General features: G+C 34.4%; 1 protein-coding gene across 3 annotated transcripts in view; it reads right to left on the bottom strand.

Annotated features, from left to right (window-relative positions):
• Nucleotides 1-6,928: 6,928 nt before the first annotated feature.
• Nucleotides 6,929-18,716, bottom strand: part of TMEM170B (transmembrane protein 170B) — a 39,060-nt gene continuing 27,272 nt past the window's right edge. For 2 of the 3 annotated variants that reach the window (XR_013416008.1, XM_077998461.1), the window contains one exon: nt 6,929-10,307. Coding sequence is in view for 2 of the 3 variants with exons in the window: in XM_077998461.1 (XP_077854587.1) it covers nt 10,130-10,307 (178 nt within the window). In the remaining variant the exon portion in view is untranslated. 3 annotated transcript variants of the gene reach the window in all.

Genomic DNA, 18,716 nt, shown 5'->3' on the forward strand with positions numbered 1-18,716 from the left:
TCATATTTAATTTTCTGGTGTGCATTTCTTTGGAAAAAAATTAACATTAAATATGTCACATGGAAATGAATCCAAAAGTAACAGTTAATTTCAGTTCATAGGTAATGTCCAAAGCAAAAGCAAGGAGAAAAATAAAATAGAACCACTGCACCATCTAGTGACGGAACTCTTGCTTTACAAGAAAACCACCTGATGCAATTACATTTTGCAAATCAGTCCCCAGCACTTTCTGAGCCTGAAGAATATTCATAAAATTGTCCAAAAGAAGAATGCATAGTGACAATCAATCATGGAAAATGAAGAGCAGACAGGATAGATTCTTCTCCTAAGTTTCCATTTGGAAGCTAGAGGCAAACCCAAGTTTTACTCCTCAAGGAGTAAGTAGGTGCCATGGGTCCTGTTTACTTTCCCCTCTGCACCCAGAAGTTTTATGCACTATTTTATGAGCTAATAAGGGTTCGAAGCCAGGCATGGTGGCACACACCTGTAATCCCAGCTACTCAGCAGGCTAAGGGGAAGGACTGCTTAAGTCCAGGAGTTTGAGACCAACCTTGGCAAAATAGTGAGCAATCCACTCTCAAAAACAAAATAATAAGGGTTCAACTGCAAAACATAGATGGTGTAAGGACCTATTCAGTAAATCTGAAATGTTTCTCCACAAGCCTGACTAGGACTCATTCATAATGGTAAACACAAGGCTCAGTTTAAGACTCAGGCATCTTCCTTCTAATTACCTTTCCCTGTAGTTTTGTCCAATGTAGGTGGTGATAAATCTGAAATGTACTAGCCAAGCTTAGCGGTGCACACCTGTAGTCCCAGCTACTGGAGAAGCTGAGGAGGAAGGATCACTTGAGCTCAGGAGGTCAAGGCTGTAGTGAGCTACATCACTGCACTCCAGGCTGGGCAACAGAGTCAGACCTCATCAATCACTCATTAAATCTGAAATAAGTAAATGTGAAATTTAATGTCTTATTTGAATGCTCAGCAAATAACAAAATGCCCAAAGAAAACTGACTTATGTTTTAAAATTACAAAAATATTACTTCAAGAGCCAAAGATACTAGAACCAAAATAGAAAACTTTTTTTGGATGTCAAGATTCATATTTTGTCCAAGATGTTAATATTCATGGCCAGGGAGAAAATATATTGAATAATTTCATGATTATTATGAATTTTAAAAATTACCAAGGAAGAAGAAAATACATTTCCAGAGTAATTATGTGGAACGAGTATGTCAGTGTATGTGAAAAAATGTTTACTTCCATTATGCTCGCTCAATGTTTAAAGTGAAGCTAGTTTTCATTCCAGCAAGATTTGAAACATGTATAGTGACTGGCTCTGTCAGCTCCAATCTCTTCACAGGCAAGAAAGTAGTTGAAAGTAGTTGGGTACTTAGCACTTCCCTGAGAAATCCCAAACATTCAAAATATGCATAAATTTGACAATTCAAATCCTGAGTTCATAATTTTTCAAAACCACATCATTTCATCTGGTTTTTGACAGTAATGAGATATTACCTCATTACAGGTAAGAGCTCCCAAAATACTCTGTAGACACCAAAACAACATAGTTGCGGGGAAGCAAGGTAATAGCAAGAAAACTAGCCCGGCAATTATTAGCTCTGTGACCTTGAGAAGATTCCTACCTTCTCTTAACTTCAAATGCTTCATCTATAAAACGGTGATAAAACACATCACTTGAAGGATTACCTTAAGTGTTAAAGAATATATATGAAGTGTCTAACAGATAAGAAGCACTCAACAAATGGTCAGAAGTAGATGTTATGTAGCCCAGGATTGGTCCTACGCAAGTGTATTAACTAGACTTTATGCCTCTGACCTTTATTTATTTGTTTATTTTCTGAGACAGTCTCACTCTGTTGCCCACGCTGGAGTGCAGTGGCGCGTTTTTGTCTCACTGAAACCTCCGCCTCTTGTGATTTCCCAGCCTCAGCCTCCCAAGTAGCTGGGACTACAGGCACACACCACGGCGTCCGGCTAATTTTTTTTGTATTTTTAGTAGAGACGGGGTTTCACCATGTTGGCCAGGCTGGTCGCCTCTCACCTTTTAAGGACTACCTCCTAAATCTGTAGGTAAAACTGGGCCAGAAAAATTGACAAAAAGGCAAGAGAAGACATTGGAGTCCATAGTGAATGAATTGAAAAGATGTATCACCAAGAGTCGAACACCCCATAAAGCTTTCAAAGACAGGTTTATTTATATATAAGCGCATGAAACTGAATACAGAAACTTTATTAAAATACTGTATATTACAAATTTTTAATCCAATAAATTCTGTGTAATGACATTTAAGTGCTGGATTCACTTTTAACAGTTGTTTTGTGTGTATCAGTAAAGAGTTCACCCTGTATATTACAAAGAGGAGAGCCACATGAGGACCTCAGAAATGGTCCTGTGATTAGACACTGAATGATAGTAACTGTGCATCTTTTCCTTAAAGAAATGAATTGAAACCTAGATCTTATCTTTGTAGACCTACTTTCTATAGTTAAAAATAACTTGCGTATGTTTATTGCTGCCCTTTGAAGAAAATGAGAATGGTGAAAAATAATTTAAAATAAAGATCAACATCTCTAGGCTAAACTGATGCTTACTGCAATTAAAATACTTAAAATTCACTGCAAAATTTGTGTTCTCCAGGAAATTATGCTATATACATAATGAGATTTGTACATGAATTGGGAAATAAAAAATTGCTTATATAAAATTAAAAATCAATAATATACAATATTTACAGCTTGTTAGGTATTATATATAAACATAGTTTTTAAAATAATCCTTCAAAATTAAACTGTTTTATGTAAACATGCAGTACACATACTCATACAGTGTAGTTTATAGTCTTAACTGAAGGGGAAATTGTGTTCACATAACACAGGGTACTTCATCAAATATGCCTTTGTTTTTGTATGTTACCCCTCCAACATTTATTCTCCTGTCTTTAAGCTTCACAGTACATTTAGTATTTCTATAGTAAAAATAAATCCCTGATGGTAAACATATTTCTAAAGGTTAAAGTGTGTGCCCTGTACTACAGTATAAAACTAACACTGTTCACTAGAATCTCTAGTTTACAACAAAACTAAATTTTAAAGTCTCACACTTAATTTCTTAACTACATTTTTTTTTCCATTTCATACTTGGAAAAAGAAAAAATAGAGAAAAATACCACATCATGAAAATATAGTGAAAGTAGCTGTCATCTGTCACAGTCAATGACTAAGTAACTGATTTACATTGAACCATATGAAGTTAGTAGCTACTATTTGTTAGGCTTTCTAAACTTTGAATTCCCAGTCACGGGTGATGTGTACCTAGCCAGCTCACTGGTGCCAATCCTGAATCTTGCTAAATCCACTTTGCACAAGTATCTTAACTTTCAAGGCACTAAGGCTTCATTTAGCTTTTAAAATCTGCCTGTGATTTACTAAATGACTCATCAGTGGTCTGAGAGTTAACACAATTTGAAAGTGAGACTTTTAATACCTGTCAGGTAAACTACATTTTTGCTATTTAAATAGACATTTTAGCTAGTTAACTTTCAAGATCAAGTTGATTCCCTCATCTCAGAATAACTAGAGTCAGGGGCTAATATTTACGGTAGAATCCTACGAATTTTGGAGGGCTAAAACAAAAAATATTGTTAATTTCCTATTTGTTCATCTAAATGCGTGGAGCTTAAGTCTGAATATGTGTATTGGTGAGAGGGCCAAATCTTTTTAAAAAAATTCTTCCATTGTAAATGCATCCAATATCACAAACATTAAGAAGGTGTTAACAGTTAGACTATCAACTCATCTGCTATTAAATCATTTTTATGATGATTTACTCAACAAGTGCCACTATGTTGCTTTCTGTGGAGAAAACTTTAAAATGTTCCATTCCAAAACTACTTAACAATGATGTGTCAATACTTTAAAAACAAGAGAAGCTTCATCATCAGTAGTCCTCTCGAGTTAACACTCATTTAAACAGGGCTCTAAAAAAAGTGATTTCTGCTTAATTCAGCAAGACAGAATAAAATTTTTAAAGTGATTTTTAGTAACTACCGATTTATATTTAAGAGAAAAAGTGTTACAGTTACGGGACTCAGATGATTGATGATGCACCGCAATGCTGCTTTCTGTGTATTTGTGTCAAACTGCTTTTCGGTTTCAGTTATCCACCTAAATCCATTCCCAAAAAGGGTAGAGTCACGTTACTACCAAGAGTAGATATATGTGGGTGCAGTACATAATCTTAAAAACATATGTATGAGGTTCATGCTCTGCTGACTTGCCTAAGTATTTACTTTTCAGTAAGATTAGAGCTGCACAACCGTAGGTGTTAATATTCTTTCCTAAATCAGCTCCTTGGATTCTATCAAAAAACTGTACATATGTTTAAACTATAACATATGACATCTGTATGGAAAGAGGAGGAAGATTTTTAGGAAACTGCTAAATTTGTTCTCAAAATCAGGGAAGAGTTATTATGTAAGTTCAATATATGTGCCATAAATGTAAAGAATGTGAAAACAACTTCTCTAAACTCAGGGGAAGAGATGATTATAGTTCATAGCTCACTCAGAAATGCGAGTGTTTCCACTAATTTAAAAGTATTATCTGATATATCTCCACGTTTACTGAAAATACTTCAGATATTAAGCATTATTTACCCCAAATTCACGGATACATTTTTAGATAACTAATTCAGCAACCTCCTTAACACTGTACTGCCTACACAGAACAGAGCTCCTTAAGCAAGAAGAACAAACCTATCACCACACACACACAAAATGTAATACAATTTCAAAATGCACGGTGGTCAGTGAAGCCTCACATATAAACACAGCATGTGTAAACATGCAGTATACATACTCATCCAGTATAGTTTCTAGTCCTAACAAAAGCGTGGAAATTGTGTTTCACAGGATGTAGGGTGCTTCGTCAAATATGTTTTTGTTTCTGTGCGTTATGTCTCTAAATGCTATAATTTTTAATCAAATAATATCCATTTTATCCTGAAGAGTCTTCTTCCAAGATGTTATAACAAGGACGGGAAGTTAAGAAAGATTATAAAACCATTTGATTATTGGTCCATTTTAACAATTAAGAGTTTCACCCCTGATTATTAAAAGAAATAGTAATTTACCCAGTTACCCAAAAAGTGTTACCAAATCTCTCTGCAATGGAAATCTGCTAGAATTTCTTCAGTAATTTTCCTCGTCCTTCACATCTTAAAAACAAATAATGACTGCAGAGATTCTGATTGAGACTGAGAGAAAAATCTGTAGTGTCAAGAGTGAAGTGGTTTGAGAATATTTCAGAAATTGCTCCAGGCATTTTGTTACTCCTTGAATTATATAATGAACATAAATTTAATATAATTGTACTTAAAGTTAAAAAAAAAAAAAGGGGCTGGGTGCGGTGGCTCACGCCTGTAATCCCAGCACTTTGGGAAGCCGAGGTGGGCGGATTCCTTGAGGTCGGGAGTTTGAGACCAGCCTGACTAACATAGAGAAACCCTGTCTCTATTAAAAATACAAAATTAGTCAGGCATGGTGGTGCGTGCCTGTAGTCCCAGCTACTTGGGAGGCTGAGGCAGGAGAATGGCGTGAACCCTAGAGGCGGAGCTTGCAATGAGCCGAGATCGCGCCACCGCACTCCAGCCTGGGCGACAGCGCGAGACTCCATCTCAAAAAAAAAAAAAAAAAGAAACAAAAAAACAGCTAGGGCTTAAGCACCCTTGGCCAGTGGAAGAAAGGACTTGGTAGACACTGAATATCATTCTATTTTTCTACAGAATTAGAACTACACTGTAGAGCCAAAGGCCCAGGGCCAGCAGAAGAAAAAGACATATAGAAGACAGAAGGGTTATATATCGCTCTTACTTTTCAAGAAGAATAATTAGCTAATAGCAGAAAGTCAATGAATCAACATGGCTGAATGAATCCAAGGGAAGTGAGTGGGATTAGGTAAAGGAGTCAAGGCTGGCTACCTCTCTACCTTTGTCCTATTTTAAGCAGTGGTCAACAGAACTCCTAATTTAATCCTCCTTGCACTGGCCATTTCTGCCACCACCAATTCACAAAAGGTTCTTAAAGATCTGCTGATTTTAAAAAGAAAAGGTGAAAAGGAGATGAAGCAAGATTATAAGAGAACGTTTTTAGTTTCTTTCCTAAAGTATATGTAGGGAAAATAGAGAAATGAAAGAAAATTGATGAATTTTACAAAACAACATATTCAATTGGTAATGCAATTGCAAAATATAATTTTAAAAAAATTCTAGAGACTATCAATTGATCATTTACTGTCAAATACATACTGCTTTGCCATTCATAAACAATCTCACATAACCCTCACAATAACTACATGAGGTATTAGTCACATTTTACAGAGTATGAACTGAGGCTCAGAGAGGTTAAGTGATTCACTCAAGGTCAAAAAGTTGACAAGTGACGGAGTCTTAATTCAATCTGTGTTGCTGGCTTGGAGTCTAGTATTCTCTTCACTATGTCACAGCCGTGATATCTCAGTTATGGAAATTCTATTTAGTGGATGAACCAGGAAAATGAGAATTTGGAGAGACAAAACCGGCTAACTCTCAACTAAAATCAGGAAGCAAAATGTTGTCCCACACTTTTTAGGATTTAAAATCATCTTGCTAGCTCTTGGTGGACTCAAGGTAAAGAATTCCACCTTGGTAATTCTTGTACTCCTTACTAGAGAAAACACTTGGTAGAGCACTTTACATAGTGGATCCACAAAAAGTGTTTACAAAAGAGAATTATTTGGTGTATGAGTGGCAGCCTAGGTACATCAATGTGGCAGCTGCACTTTCTTCATTAGAGGTTTTTTAAAGACCTTTTCCACAACATTCTGTGATTTCAAATTATCCCGTTCCTTATATCACAAATACAAGATATAGAGGCCAACTCATTTCTTTATTTCTCTCATTTAAAGTACAAACAAAACCCAACCCTTATACTTTTTCGAGCAGTGAAATGTATGCTGCAAATACTAAGAAAGTATATTGGGTAACAAACTGTAACACTGTTTGGTAAACATTAAGATCTAAAGAATAATTCAGCTACAGGCCCTGAAGAGAGCCATCATTTAGGACTCTGTTTATCCTAAGCAAGGTAGGGTATTACCTTGGAACTGTCTCATGGGGAAGACTACTAGTTCTCCTTCTTTTAAAGTTTTAAGCATTATTTGTAGTTTATTTGGGGCCTCCTGACTAGCTGTCAACTATGGGCATTTTTAATCAGTATGTTAAACAATAATTAGTTTGGACATGTAGGAGTTCTTTCTTTGGGGAGAAACAATTATTTTCTGTAAACAATATTTTATTAAACACTTTTTAAATAAAGGAGTGTCCACTATAGAGGATCCTCCCTCCCTTCCTGCATTTGTCACGAAGAAAATGTACTGCTAAATCATATATAAATTTTAACAAAGTATATAACCCAAATACATCAATAAGGGCTTTTGTCATGTCCCAAACAAGGGTCTCCAGCTCTATTAAATGAAGAAAATTTTCCCAAAATTCAAAATTCTCAAACATCCTCAAAGCTATTTAAAAGATCATTACACTGAACAAATTTTCCACTAGAACATGAAAGTGTTCATTGAAAAAAAGCTTTCCAAGTAGACTGTATTCATATATAGCAGCTCTCTATATATGTATATAATGATATATATGTGTGTGTATATATATCATTAAACATTTCTTGTGTCTGTAGGAAAGCTACTAACTTTTAAAAAATCTCAGCATATAAATAGCTATTAAGACAATTCATAAACTCACACTATTCAACTGCATCTCAAAACATCAAAAGAGTGACAGTTGCACAAAATCTCCATGGAAATAACTGAAAACAGCAAAGGAAACAAAAATAACCCCTAAAATTGAAAGTATATACATACACACACAATTCATAATGTAAAGCAACTTGATAATGAGATAACTGCAGGACACTCTACAAACCATTAACCATTCAATTATACTTTCATTCTAGAGTAAAAACAAGAGTTTAAATCTCTTTGGTCCACACATTAGTACATTTAATGTACCCAAGTTATTTTCTCGTTAATTTTGGATTATGAATCGTGCTCCATATTACTTTACCATGATAACTTTCTTAAATCATAAAATAACCATATGTTAAAGTAAGTATTCCTTCTGTAGATCTGAAACAATTTCCACATGCTATTGGTAATTCCTCTAGAAGAATATGAATGCTTTAAATTATTCACAGAATAGCCAAAGTAAAGGAAGAACACAATTCAAGTCTGGCAGAAAAGAAAAAATCAGATCGACTTGGAAAAGTTATGCCTATATTTAATTTGTAAAAACAACAGGAATATAAAGAACACATGAAAACAATTTCAGGCTTGTACATAATAAAAATAATCCATTTTAAGATTTACTTCAAAGATCCATGCATAGTTGCTTATTATTTTTTTTAAACAAATTTCCAAGCCAGTGTTAGTAAATCCCCTAAATTGGCTTCCATACTGGGAAAAGTACTGCCTCTCCAACTTCTCATTGATAAGTTGTGGATATATTCTGCGTCTGGCTAGAGAAAAAGTGGTACGGGTAACAAAGTTCTTAAATTTGAATGGAATATAACCAAGGCCTACCTTTACAGCAAATTGGATTAAACAGCAAGGCTACCAGGTTATTTTTTGATTATCCTTAACTTTAACATTCTCTGCAATGTCTCCTTTGAGTTAGCACATTATAACTGTATCTGTTGCCAAAAAAAATCTCATTAGGAGACCAGTTCAACCCTACTTCCTATACTGTTACAATTACGTATTGCCAGAACCTCTTAAAATGTTTTATATAAAGGGCATTTCCACTTTTAACATACACCCTCACAGATTCTTCTAGTAAACTTAAATCATAACTTCCTATCATAAATCAAGAACTGAATAACTGAAATGAATTACTCAAATACACGTTCAGTACTGTATTGATATGCTGAGACTAACTGCCAAATTTTAAAATTACCTACTATATTTCCCAGTTTTCACTTAGCAAAATTATGATGTTGCCACATGTCCAAAGTAAAAGTTTATTACTCTTCCTGTATAACTTACTTGTTACTTATATCTACAAATGAGGTCTTTATTTCCAGAGCCTAATTTAGGCCACTCTCTAAAAACAGTTAATACTCCAGAATGAAAGACTGTTTATGTTTTGTCAAAAATCAAGATATATGCAACACGTAATATAATCCCACTGAGATACTAGTTATAAAGATGTTTTGTCCGTGAGATACAAGGCAAAAACTTTCTTTAGAAGGGTCAAAGAATGCAACATGCATTTCAGACTTTTTTCTTACAAAATTTTTAAGAAAATTTTCAAATTACATTTTTATGACACACAAACTACAATCAATGTGTATGACCCTTCAAGTTTCTGAATTTGTATAAACAGAATATGTATGCGTGAGGGAAGCTATTAAAAGGGTGTTAAGTTAGTGAAAGTATGCACCCTATAGAGCTACTCTGAGTTCTTAAAACGGTTGAGCTAGTCTTCAGTTAAGAAGACTTATCATCCACATCAATTAAATAACAATAATACCTAAACATATTGAAGCCCTAAATCCCAGAAACGCGCAACATTAAAAACCAAATAATTTCTCTCATATTAAAGAATTCAGTATTTAGCACTCATACGGGATTTAGTGTTACGGAACAAAAATCTTAGTACATTACCTGAATTCATGTCAAATATGTTCACAGCACTCAGCTACATCTACGCTTGCAAATTGTCACATGATCAATGTTAACAAAAAGAAAAGAGTTTGGCACATATATCAATACCTCGAAACGTCCCTGTAACTTAACACAACACTGTTAGGAACGATGATTTCAACACCAATGTTAACCTGATAGGCAGCTAAACAAGGTGCTTTTTCTTGTAACTTTACATAGTGTCTTAATGCACCTTGCCTGAGACAGAGGCACATAAGGTGCAGTGCGGTAGTGCAATCACTTGAACACCAGAGGGCAATCTTTCCACACAGCTCAAGGTCTTCCTTATGCTTTGACCTGCTCAGTCCACATTCTTGCACAATTTCACTTCCACTTGTTAACGCCGTTTTCAGGGAATCTATACATCTGTTTCCTTATGTGAAGTAAGACATTCCCACAGAAACCTCAAAGTGTAGCGAGGATCCTTGAAAAGGAGATGATTAATGTCAGTACAGTCTGTCCAACGCCCCATACCAGCGCTTCCAAAGGGGCCATGTTCTTCCCAGCTACTCTGTAAATGCCCGCTACTGCTGCACCTAAAGAGAAACGGGAGAAAAATGAAGGGACAGTCACTCGTTTTATAACACACTGCATGCTGCACCTTAAGAGCTCTTTTCATTTCATCAAAACTTAAGTCATCGTATTTTTTCATTTTATCCACTTTCTATGAGAAACTTTCCCTGTGACTGGTGAAAGTTACACCTTACCATAATACACTTAGCCACTTATTTGAAAAACAGACTTTTCTATTGAACCAAAAGATATGTATTTATGGTATATGCTCCATACTTGATAATAAATACATTCATAAAAATAATTCATTATTGCAACCTCTCACCTGGGCATTCAATTAGCTATACCTCTGTAGCATTTTTGTAAACATACAACATAACATACTGATACTTACAAATGATAATGCAGAAAAATAACATAATTTAATGTAATTTCTAAATTAATATTTTAATATTAAAGGTATCTTTTTTGAATAATATGAATTCTTAAATGTCATGTAAAATATAATACCTGACTAATCCATCTCACAATTCTCACAATCTACCATATAAAATAGTTCATTGCTTTTTAAATAAACCATCCAACTCTAAGTTATCTGGAGACTAGTATCTTGATGTCTAATAAGAATAGAAAATGAACTTGACATCTATTCTAGTGAGGTTCCTTAGGTAACGTACACTTCCAAGAACGGGAGAATCTCAGCATATGAGGAACCTCAGTGCCCATCTGATTCAACATCTGATCTTCACAGACCATCCACAATGATGTGGTATCTAAGTGGCTAACTTTAAAAGCACATTTAGGAACCAAAAAGGAGGAACCATTTAAATTATAATACGCCATCTCACAGATGCAGATGGCCTGAAAACTATTTTTCTAGCAAAACTGTCTATATATCCTAAAATGGTTAGATAAAAGAACATAAGAAAAAGAAAAGAAGTTATCTGAAGATACTGAATTGACAATTACAATTAAGACTGAAACCTAGTCATGAAAATTCGAATATAATTTTTACTTGTCAACTTAGAAAAAAATTAGCTAAAGATTAATTCTTTGTACTTCACCCAAAATCTTCCAAATAAAAGTTATTGTATTGCTTTGTAAGAGATGCAAACAGGAAAAAAAAATTATTAACCTAAGTCAAGGACTTTCATATACATGTTTTAAAATAAAAGGAAATTAAAATAGTGTACTTACCATATACTATGTATTTTGCTAGGAACTTTAAAAATATTTTCATATTTAAATATCATACCACCCCCTCAGTATTATAATCTAATTTAAAGATGAAAGAAACAGAGGTTCAGAGAGGTTCAGTTACTAGCCCCAGGAAATACAGCAAGTACAAGAGCTGGGATTTTTCAATCCAGGTTAGTATGGCTATAAATCCCAAAATCATTCTATCACTTCATATTTATACTAAGTGAAAATGAGAACAAAGAATTCAGAAAATGATAAAGTAGCTAATAAGCATCTCAAAACTCCTAGTAGCACCAACATTTACTTAATCAAACAATAAAATCACTTGTATAATTGGTCACATATCCAAATTGTAGAACTGGATGACATTCTTTAAAAATATTAAGTATCCTACAACTTTGTTATCAGAAATTATGTTAAAATAAATTAGAGTAATACTCTTTCTCTTTGGATGCATCCTAGATTTATGTGACTATCTTCCATTTTAAAAACCACCATTTGGCCTCCATCCCTCTGATACTGTTTTCAATCAGGATACACAAGAAGGGGAAAATCAAAGCAATTACTAGCTCAGGCTGCCACGAAATGGAAAACAAATGTATCAATTCAAACGTTACATGCTTACATAAGGTGAGGAGCATGGGTTCTGGAGCTAGACTCCTGGATTAAAATCCAAGCTCCACTACTTAGCAACTGTGTTACACTGGGCAATCACTTAGCCTCCCATGCCTTGCTTCCTCAACTGTAAAATGGGTGGGCATGAAGATTAAGAGATGACACTTGTCAAGTGCTTAAAATAGTGGATGATCCTAGTATGTACTCAACAAATTTTGGCTAGCAGTTGTCATAGTAGTAAAGGATAAAGATAATTCCAATCAGTGATTCAGCATTCAATAAATGGTGTTGGAACGACTGGTAGCCATTTCAGAAAAATAAATTTAGGTCCCTGCTTCACACCATTCCCGAAATAAATTTCAGATGGATTAAATAACTAAATGTTAAAAACAAAAGTACATATCTAAACTTTAAAATGTAAGATAATTATATTTATGATCCTAGGAAAAGAGATCTTCTTAAGACCACAAAAAAATAGTAAAACCCATACAGGTTTCACATCAAGGAACAGACTGGAAAGTATTTGCTATATGCAAAACAAACTGATGATTAGTATTTAGAAGATAAACACACACATACGCATGCATAAACACATAATCAATACAGCACTTTTGTAACCAAACAAAAACAAATGTCCACCATCAGTTGGAGATAAACTATATGAAGTCCACACCATGAACCCATCCAATTTCAAAAGGAAAATATAGATCTGTATGAACTGAAATAAAAATAACTTAGACATATCATCTATGTAACAAAGAAAATAAAACATAAAACAATACGTATTCTCTACTAGTACATACATACATATGTATGTGTGTATGTATGCATGTATGTATGTAAATATGTATGAGTGAATGTAATGCATCAACAAATATCTGGTGGATATATACCAAACTGAAAATAGGGCTTGCTTGTGAGAAAAGCACTAGTTTGAGAGTGTTGGTCAAAAGGGACTTTGCTTTATCTACAATGTTTTCAGTTTTATATAATGAATATAATCATATATTACTCACGTAATAAAATTTTTTAAATCTAACTTAACTTCTATACCTAACTTGCCTGAAATGTCCCTAAAATTCCAAGAAACTTTCATCTTAAATGTCAGGATATGAAAGATATTTCATTTTAAATGCCAGGATATCTTTCAATCCTATTTTTCAAACAAAAATATTGGTATATAATGAAAAAGTTAAATAAATTCTTGATTTAAAAAAGCAGGGCACAAATATATCATGGAATATAATAAGAAATAACTATATTCCTTGTATGCAGCTATAACTTATTCATTTTCACTGCCATACAGAATTCCAAGTATGAATATACCACAATTTATTTATCCATTCTGTGGCCAACAACATTACTTTGTTTTCAGTCCCTTACAATCACAAACGCTGCTCCTGTTCTTGTCCACGACCCCTAGCACACACATGCAATTAAGAGTTTCTCCATGATCCACGGGTAAAACCGGAATTGCTCAGCCCTGTGGTATGGGCCTTTTCCACTTGACTAGATAGTGCCAAATTATTTTTCCAAATTAGTTGTACCAATGTATATTTCAGTTACTCCATATCCTCAGAGGCAGGTGATATCCATTTTTTTTTTTATTTTTTTGCCAATCTAGTGAGTAAGACATATTATCTATCTGATTAATTTATAAATCCTTGGCAATTAATGTGATTAAGTTTCTCTTCACATATAATTAACCATTAGGATTTCTACTTCTAGGAAATGCTTAAGTCCTTTATTCATTTTTCTACTGGGTTGTCTTTTTACTTAAGTCACAGGGTTTTTTAAAAATATATAGTCTAGATATTAATCTTTTGACAATTATATGAAGTTATATATTGTTTTAACAAGTATCCAGTTTGTTCTTTAGTTTTCACTCTCCTTAGGGTGTCTTGCTGAACAACAGCTAGCTGAAAGAATACATTAAGATCTTTATTTTCATGGTGATATGAGGCTATAATATATGCAGGCATTTAAAGAAGTGGGATAGGGTGCTTGAAATAAATAATACATGTGGATCTGCCACTATGAACAGTGGCCAACACAATCAATTAGACATAAGGGAAGATCCCAAATGAAGTGGAGAAAGCAATACTGCCAAGATGACTTGAAGGTGAGTAAAAGATACAAAACTACAAGGATGAAGAGGAATAGAAGAGTCAACAGTAGACAGAAAACACTGATACACAATATAAAAGTGCCTGCAAATGGGCATTCCAATAAAAAGTGATGTGATCTGCCCTGCGTATTTCCTGACAGAAAGCAAATGATAGCCTGTAGTCCTAGCGACTCAGGAGGCTGAGTTGGGAGGATCACTGGAGCTCCGAAGTTCAAGGGTACAGTGAGGTATGAGTGTGCCACCGCACTCCAGCCTGGGCAGCAGAGCCAGACCCTATCTCTAAAATGGAAAAAGAAAAAAAAAAGCAAGCATATCATAAAGGTTAAGTGTGAAGAGACATAAAGAGCTATGGGTAGAAAAACAGAAAAAAAATAGAACAAGGATAAGGGAATAATTAGTTTTAATAATATGTTCATTCTATCCGTTTGCACAGTTAGATCGAGGTTGGCAAACTACAATCCACAAATCTGGCCCACCCACCTATTTTGTACAGCATGTAGGCTAAGAATAGTTTTCACATTTTTAAAGTGATTTTCTAAAATCCAGAGAATAACATTATATGATACATGAAAATTATATGAAATTCTGATTGTAGTATTCATCAATAATGTTTTCTTGAAATACAGCTGCACTCATTTCTGACATTGAATTATCTTTTGCATCCCAAGAACAGCAGTTCCTAAGGTTCTGGTGTAGTCCTCATCTTGTTCAGCAACAAGATTCCACTGACCTCTGCAAATAAGCTGTGCACAGCTTTTATTCTATTTTCTGCAGTAACTTGGATCAAATATGAACTAGTTGTTCTTGAAAGTTTGGTAGAATTCTCCTGTAAACCCCTTTGGGCCTGGAGTTTTTTTGGAAGAAGGGTCTGTAATATTGCAATTGGCAAAAATAATTATTTTCCTATTCACATTTTCTCTATTTCCACTTATGTCAATTTTGACATTTTATATTTAGGTACAGCTGTTCATAAAACTATTTTATTATTATAATTCTCTATCTTCATTACTGAGATTTAGTTATTTCTTCTATTATGCTCTGTATTTTACTCTTCTGCCTTAATCCTTTTTTCTTAGTTTGCCAGCAGTCTATTCATCTTATCTCTCCAAAGAACCAGTTTTTTGTTAATCTTTCATAAACCTGACTTACAAAGCTTAATAGTATTTCTCCACACCAATAAAACTAAACAATGTAATCAAAAGATATCCATGCACAATAGCCGTAACAGGTGTTTAGGAATTAACTTAATAAAAAACATACAAACTTCCTATTGAGAAAAGCATTTTTAAACTCTAATAAGAGACATAAAAGATGATCTCAATAAATGGAGATACACTACATGTTCCTGGGTGATATAATATGCCAATTCTTCCCAAATTATCCTCTATATTCAGTTAAATCCTAATAAAAATCATTATCATACTTTTTGAGTGACCCATAGACACAGTCTAAAATTTATATGAAAGAATAAAGCTCCATCAATAGCTATAAACTTTGAGAAAGGAAAGCAACAAGAGGGACCTATTCCTGACAGATATTAAGATATACCACAAAACTACTGGGATAAAAAAAAGTGACCCTTCTATAAGAATAGACAAAAAAAAAAAACCAATGAATCAGAATAGAGTTCAGAGACAGATCCCTGTACTTTGAGAATGTAATATACAATAAAGGTAGCACTACAAATCAGTAAGGAAATGATGATTTTTTTAAGTGTATGGTATGATAAAAACTGATTTACTATATGGCAGTGGGGGAAAAAACCACATAGAATCCTATCTAATACCTAAAACAAAGGTAGACTCTATATGGAGGATAAATTATGGCCTGAATGCCCGATGCCTTTTTTGTAAATGGAAATAAAGTTTTACTGAAACAGGCCATGTGCATTACTGAAACAGGCCATGTGCATTCATCTACGTATGTCTATGGCTGCTTTTGCACTACCTTGGCAGAACTCAATAATGTGACAGAGACCAGTAGCCTGAGAAATCTAAAATATTTATTACTTGGCCCTTTACAAAAATGTTTGCCAATTCCTGCTACAGGCGAATTAAAGACCTTAATACAAAAGGAAAAACTGTAAAATTAATGGAAGAAAATATATCAGAATATCTTTTGGCACTGGTATGGAGGATAACTTCTTTAATAAAATCTTTATGAACCGTAAGGCAAAAACTCTTTAAGCTGATCACATCGAAATCAAGGATTTCTGCTCTGTAAATGATATCATGGATGAAGGTAACTGATAAAAGACTGAGATAAATTATTTGCAAAGTCCAAAACCAGAGGTCAATATCTCTAATATATAAAAATATCTGTAATTTAAAAAGGAAACAAGAATACCAAAAGAAAACCACAGAATATAAAGAAGTCATCTGTAGAAAAGAAAACCTAAATATATAATAAACATAGGAAGAGATGCTCAAACTCATTAATAATCACAGAAATGCAAATTAAACCAACAATGAGAACTTACTTTACACCTTTAGACTGGCTAAAATTAAACAGCTAAAATTAGACATTATATAGAAACAAGTTTCTCCCAATTCTGGTATTAACTAAAAATACTATATGAAAAATCACTCTGGTTTCAAAATAAAATTTAAGAAGTAGCAAAATATAATGAACATGTAACTATATTCAGTCAGCAGCATCTTATTGAATATAGATATTTGGCAATCAATAACTAAACTGAAGATACAGCTATGAGTGCACTAGTATTCATAACTTGTATTAAGAAAATAAATATCACTACTCACATTGGCTAGTTTTCCTAACTCACCTGTTTGCAGGTCAGATAATTAGCCAGAAAAAAATTAAATGTTTTATTGCTAATACACACACAAATTTTTACTTGAAATTGTGTCAGACTTATATTTTTAAGGATTTAAAAATATAACACTGCAGTTTCTAAAATCACTGGCTTACTTTATTCTTGACTGAATTGCAAATGGGTTACATATACACACATATCATCAGAGATAAATGGAAGAATTCAATTTCTCATGCTCTCTTTAAAGTTTTACAGTAATATATGCAAATAAATACATATATATACACACACATACCACTTAAACTTCCAAACAAGCTGCTCCTTCTTCCTTCTCCTCTGTTAATGGTTCCACAATTACAACAGTGGCCATGTCAAAAACTCCTGGCAGCCCCTTTCATATCTCTTTGTTATGCCACCACAATTAATAACTAATTCAGATTTTTTGTCCTTTGTATAGTTCTCACATTAACTCCTTCCTTCCCAACCTATGGCCATTATTGTAGTTCAGAACCTGGCCTCAAGTATAGATTACAGTTAATGCCTCTTAATTCCTCTTCCTTCCTCTTTATTCTCTCTCCCTATCCCCTCTTCTTTATTTCCTTTCCTCCCTCTCTTCCTCTCTCACTCCTCCTATCCATCCAACCTATATGTTTTGAGTATAAATTATGCTCTAGGTACCGTTTTATTTTTCGGGATCGAGCAGTGATGAAGACAGACCAGGTCCCTGCTCTTTCAGGGTTTTCTCTTGCTTCTATACATTAATTCTGTATTCAATTATAAAACAAAATTTACCACTGAACTGCTTTGTCCCTTGCCAACTGCATTCAAAAATATCCATTTGTTTTCCATGACCTGCAGGATAAAAGCCCAAACTTCCCAGACAGCTTTCCAAGGCCCTCTGGAATCTGGCTCTGTTCTACCTTTCCTATGTGCTTTAGCTAAACCTGAGTACCTGTTTAAAACCCTGTCTATGACAAAGCATATGAGGTACCATTCATATCATCAAATTATAGGTTGAATGCAGAAACAACAAAAGCAATTATAAAAACTTAACACAAGATAACACAGAAAAAAACAGCAACTGAAGAATAAGAAAACAGACTCCTCCCCATTTCCCACAAGTATTTTATGGTTGCCTTATTAGTGCCTAGGACATACCCAGGGGCATGGGAGCAGGGCTCTCCTCTCAAGACAAAGGATGTCAATCACTCTGGAAAGGATAAAGAAGGGAATCCCTTGCATCATAAAGATAAGGTTGCCTTCTTATCTCTGAGGCAAGAATCAACTAGAAAGGAAGAAGAAACTGTCAGAGAGTCCCAAAACAGATTCAGTGGTAGCAGTGAGCTGACCCTAACATATGGGAATAGGCCAGATGTGAAGGGCAACAGACACTTGTACTCTGCACTGGCAGTCACAGAACCGATAGCAGCACAGAGTGGCACCCGGTTTCTGGCACAACCACACTAAGCAAGCAGATGTGGCACACTCCAGTCTCAACAGGGTGTACACCTAAGCTCTGCTCAACCAGCAGCTGTAGAAATTGTTACACTAGGTAAGTTGTCAGCAGTGGAGCAGGAGAGGAATGTCAGGTGACCATCAGGTGATGGTCCAGCAGTTGTCACACTAAAATAATTGGTCACAGGCACCAGGGAAAGGCAATTTTCCAAAGGATAAAAACACTTGAAACTGGTAACCAGTAGCTTCCAATGAAAC

This window comes from Macaca mulatta, chromosome 4 (genome assembly GCF_049350105.2).
Source record: "Macaca mulatta isolate MMU2019108-1 chromosome 4, T2T-MMU8v2.0, whole genome shotgun sequence".
In the NCBI taxonomy this organism is placed as follows: domain Eukaryota; kingdom Metazoa; phylum Chordata; class Mammalia; order Primates; family Cercopithecidae; genus Macaca; species Macaca mulatta.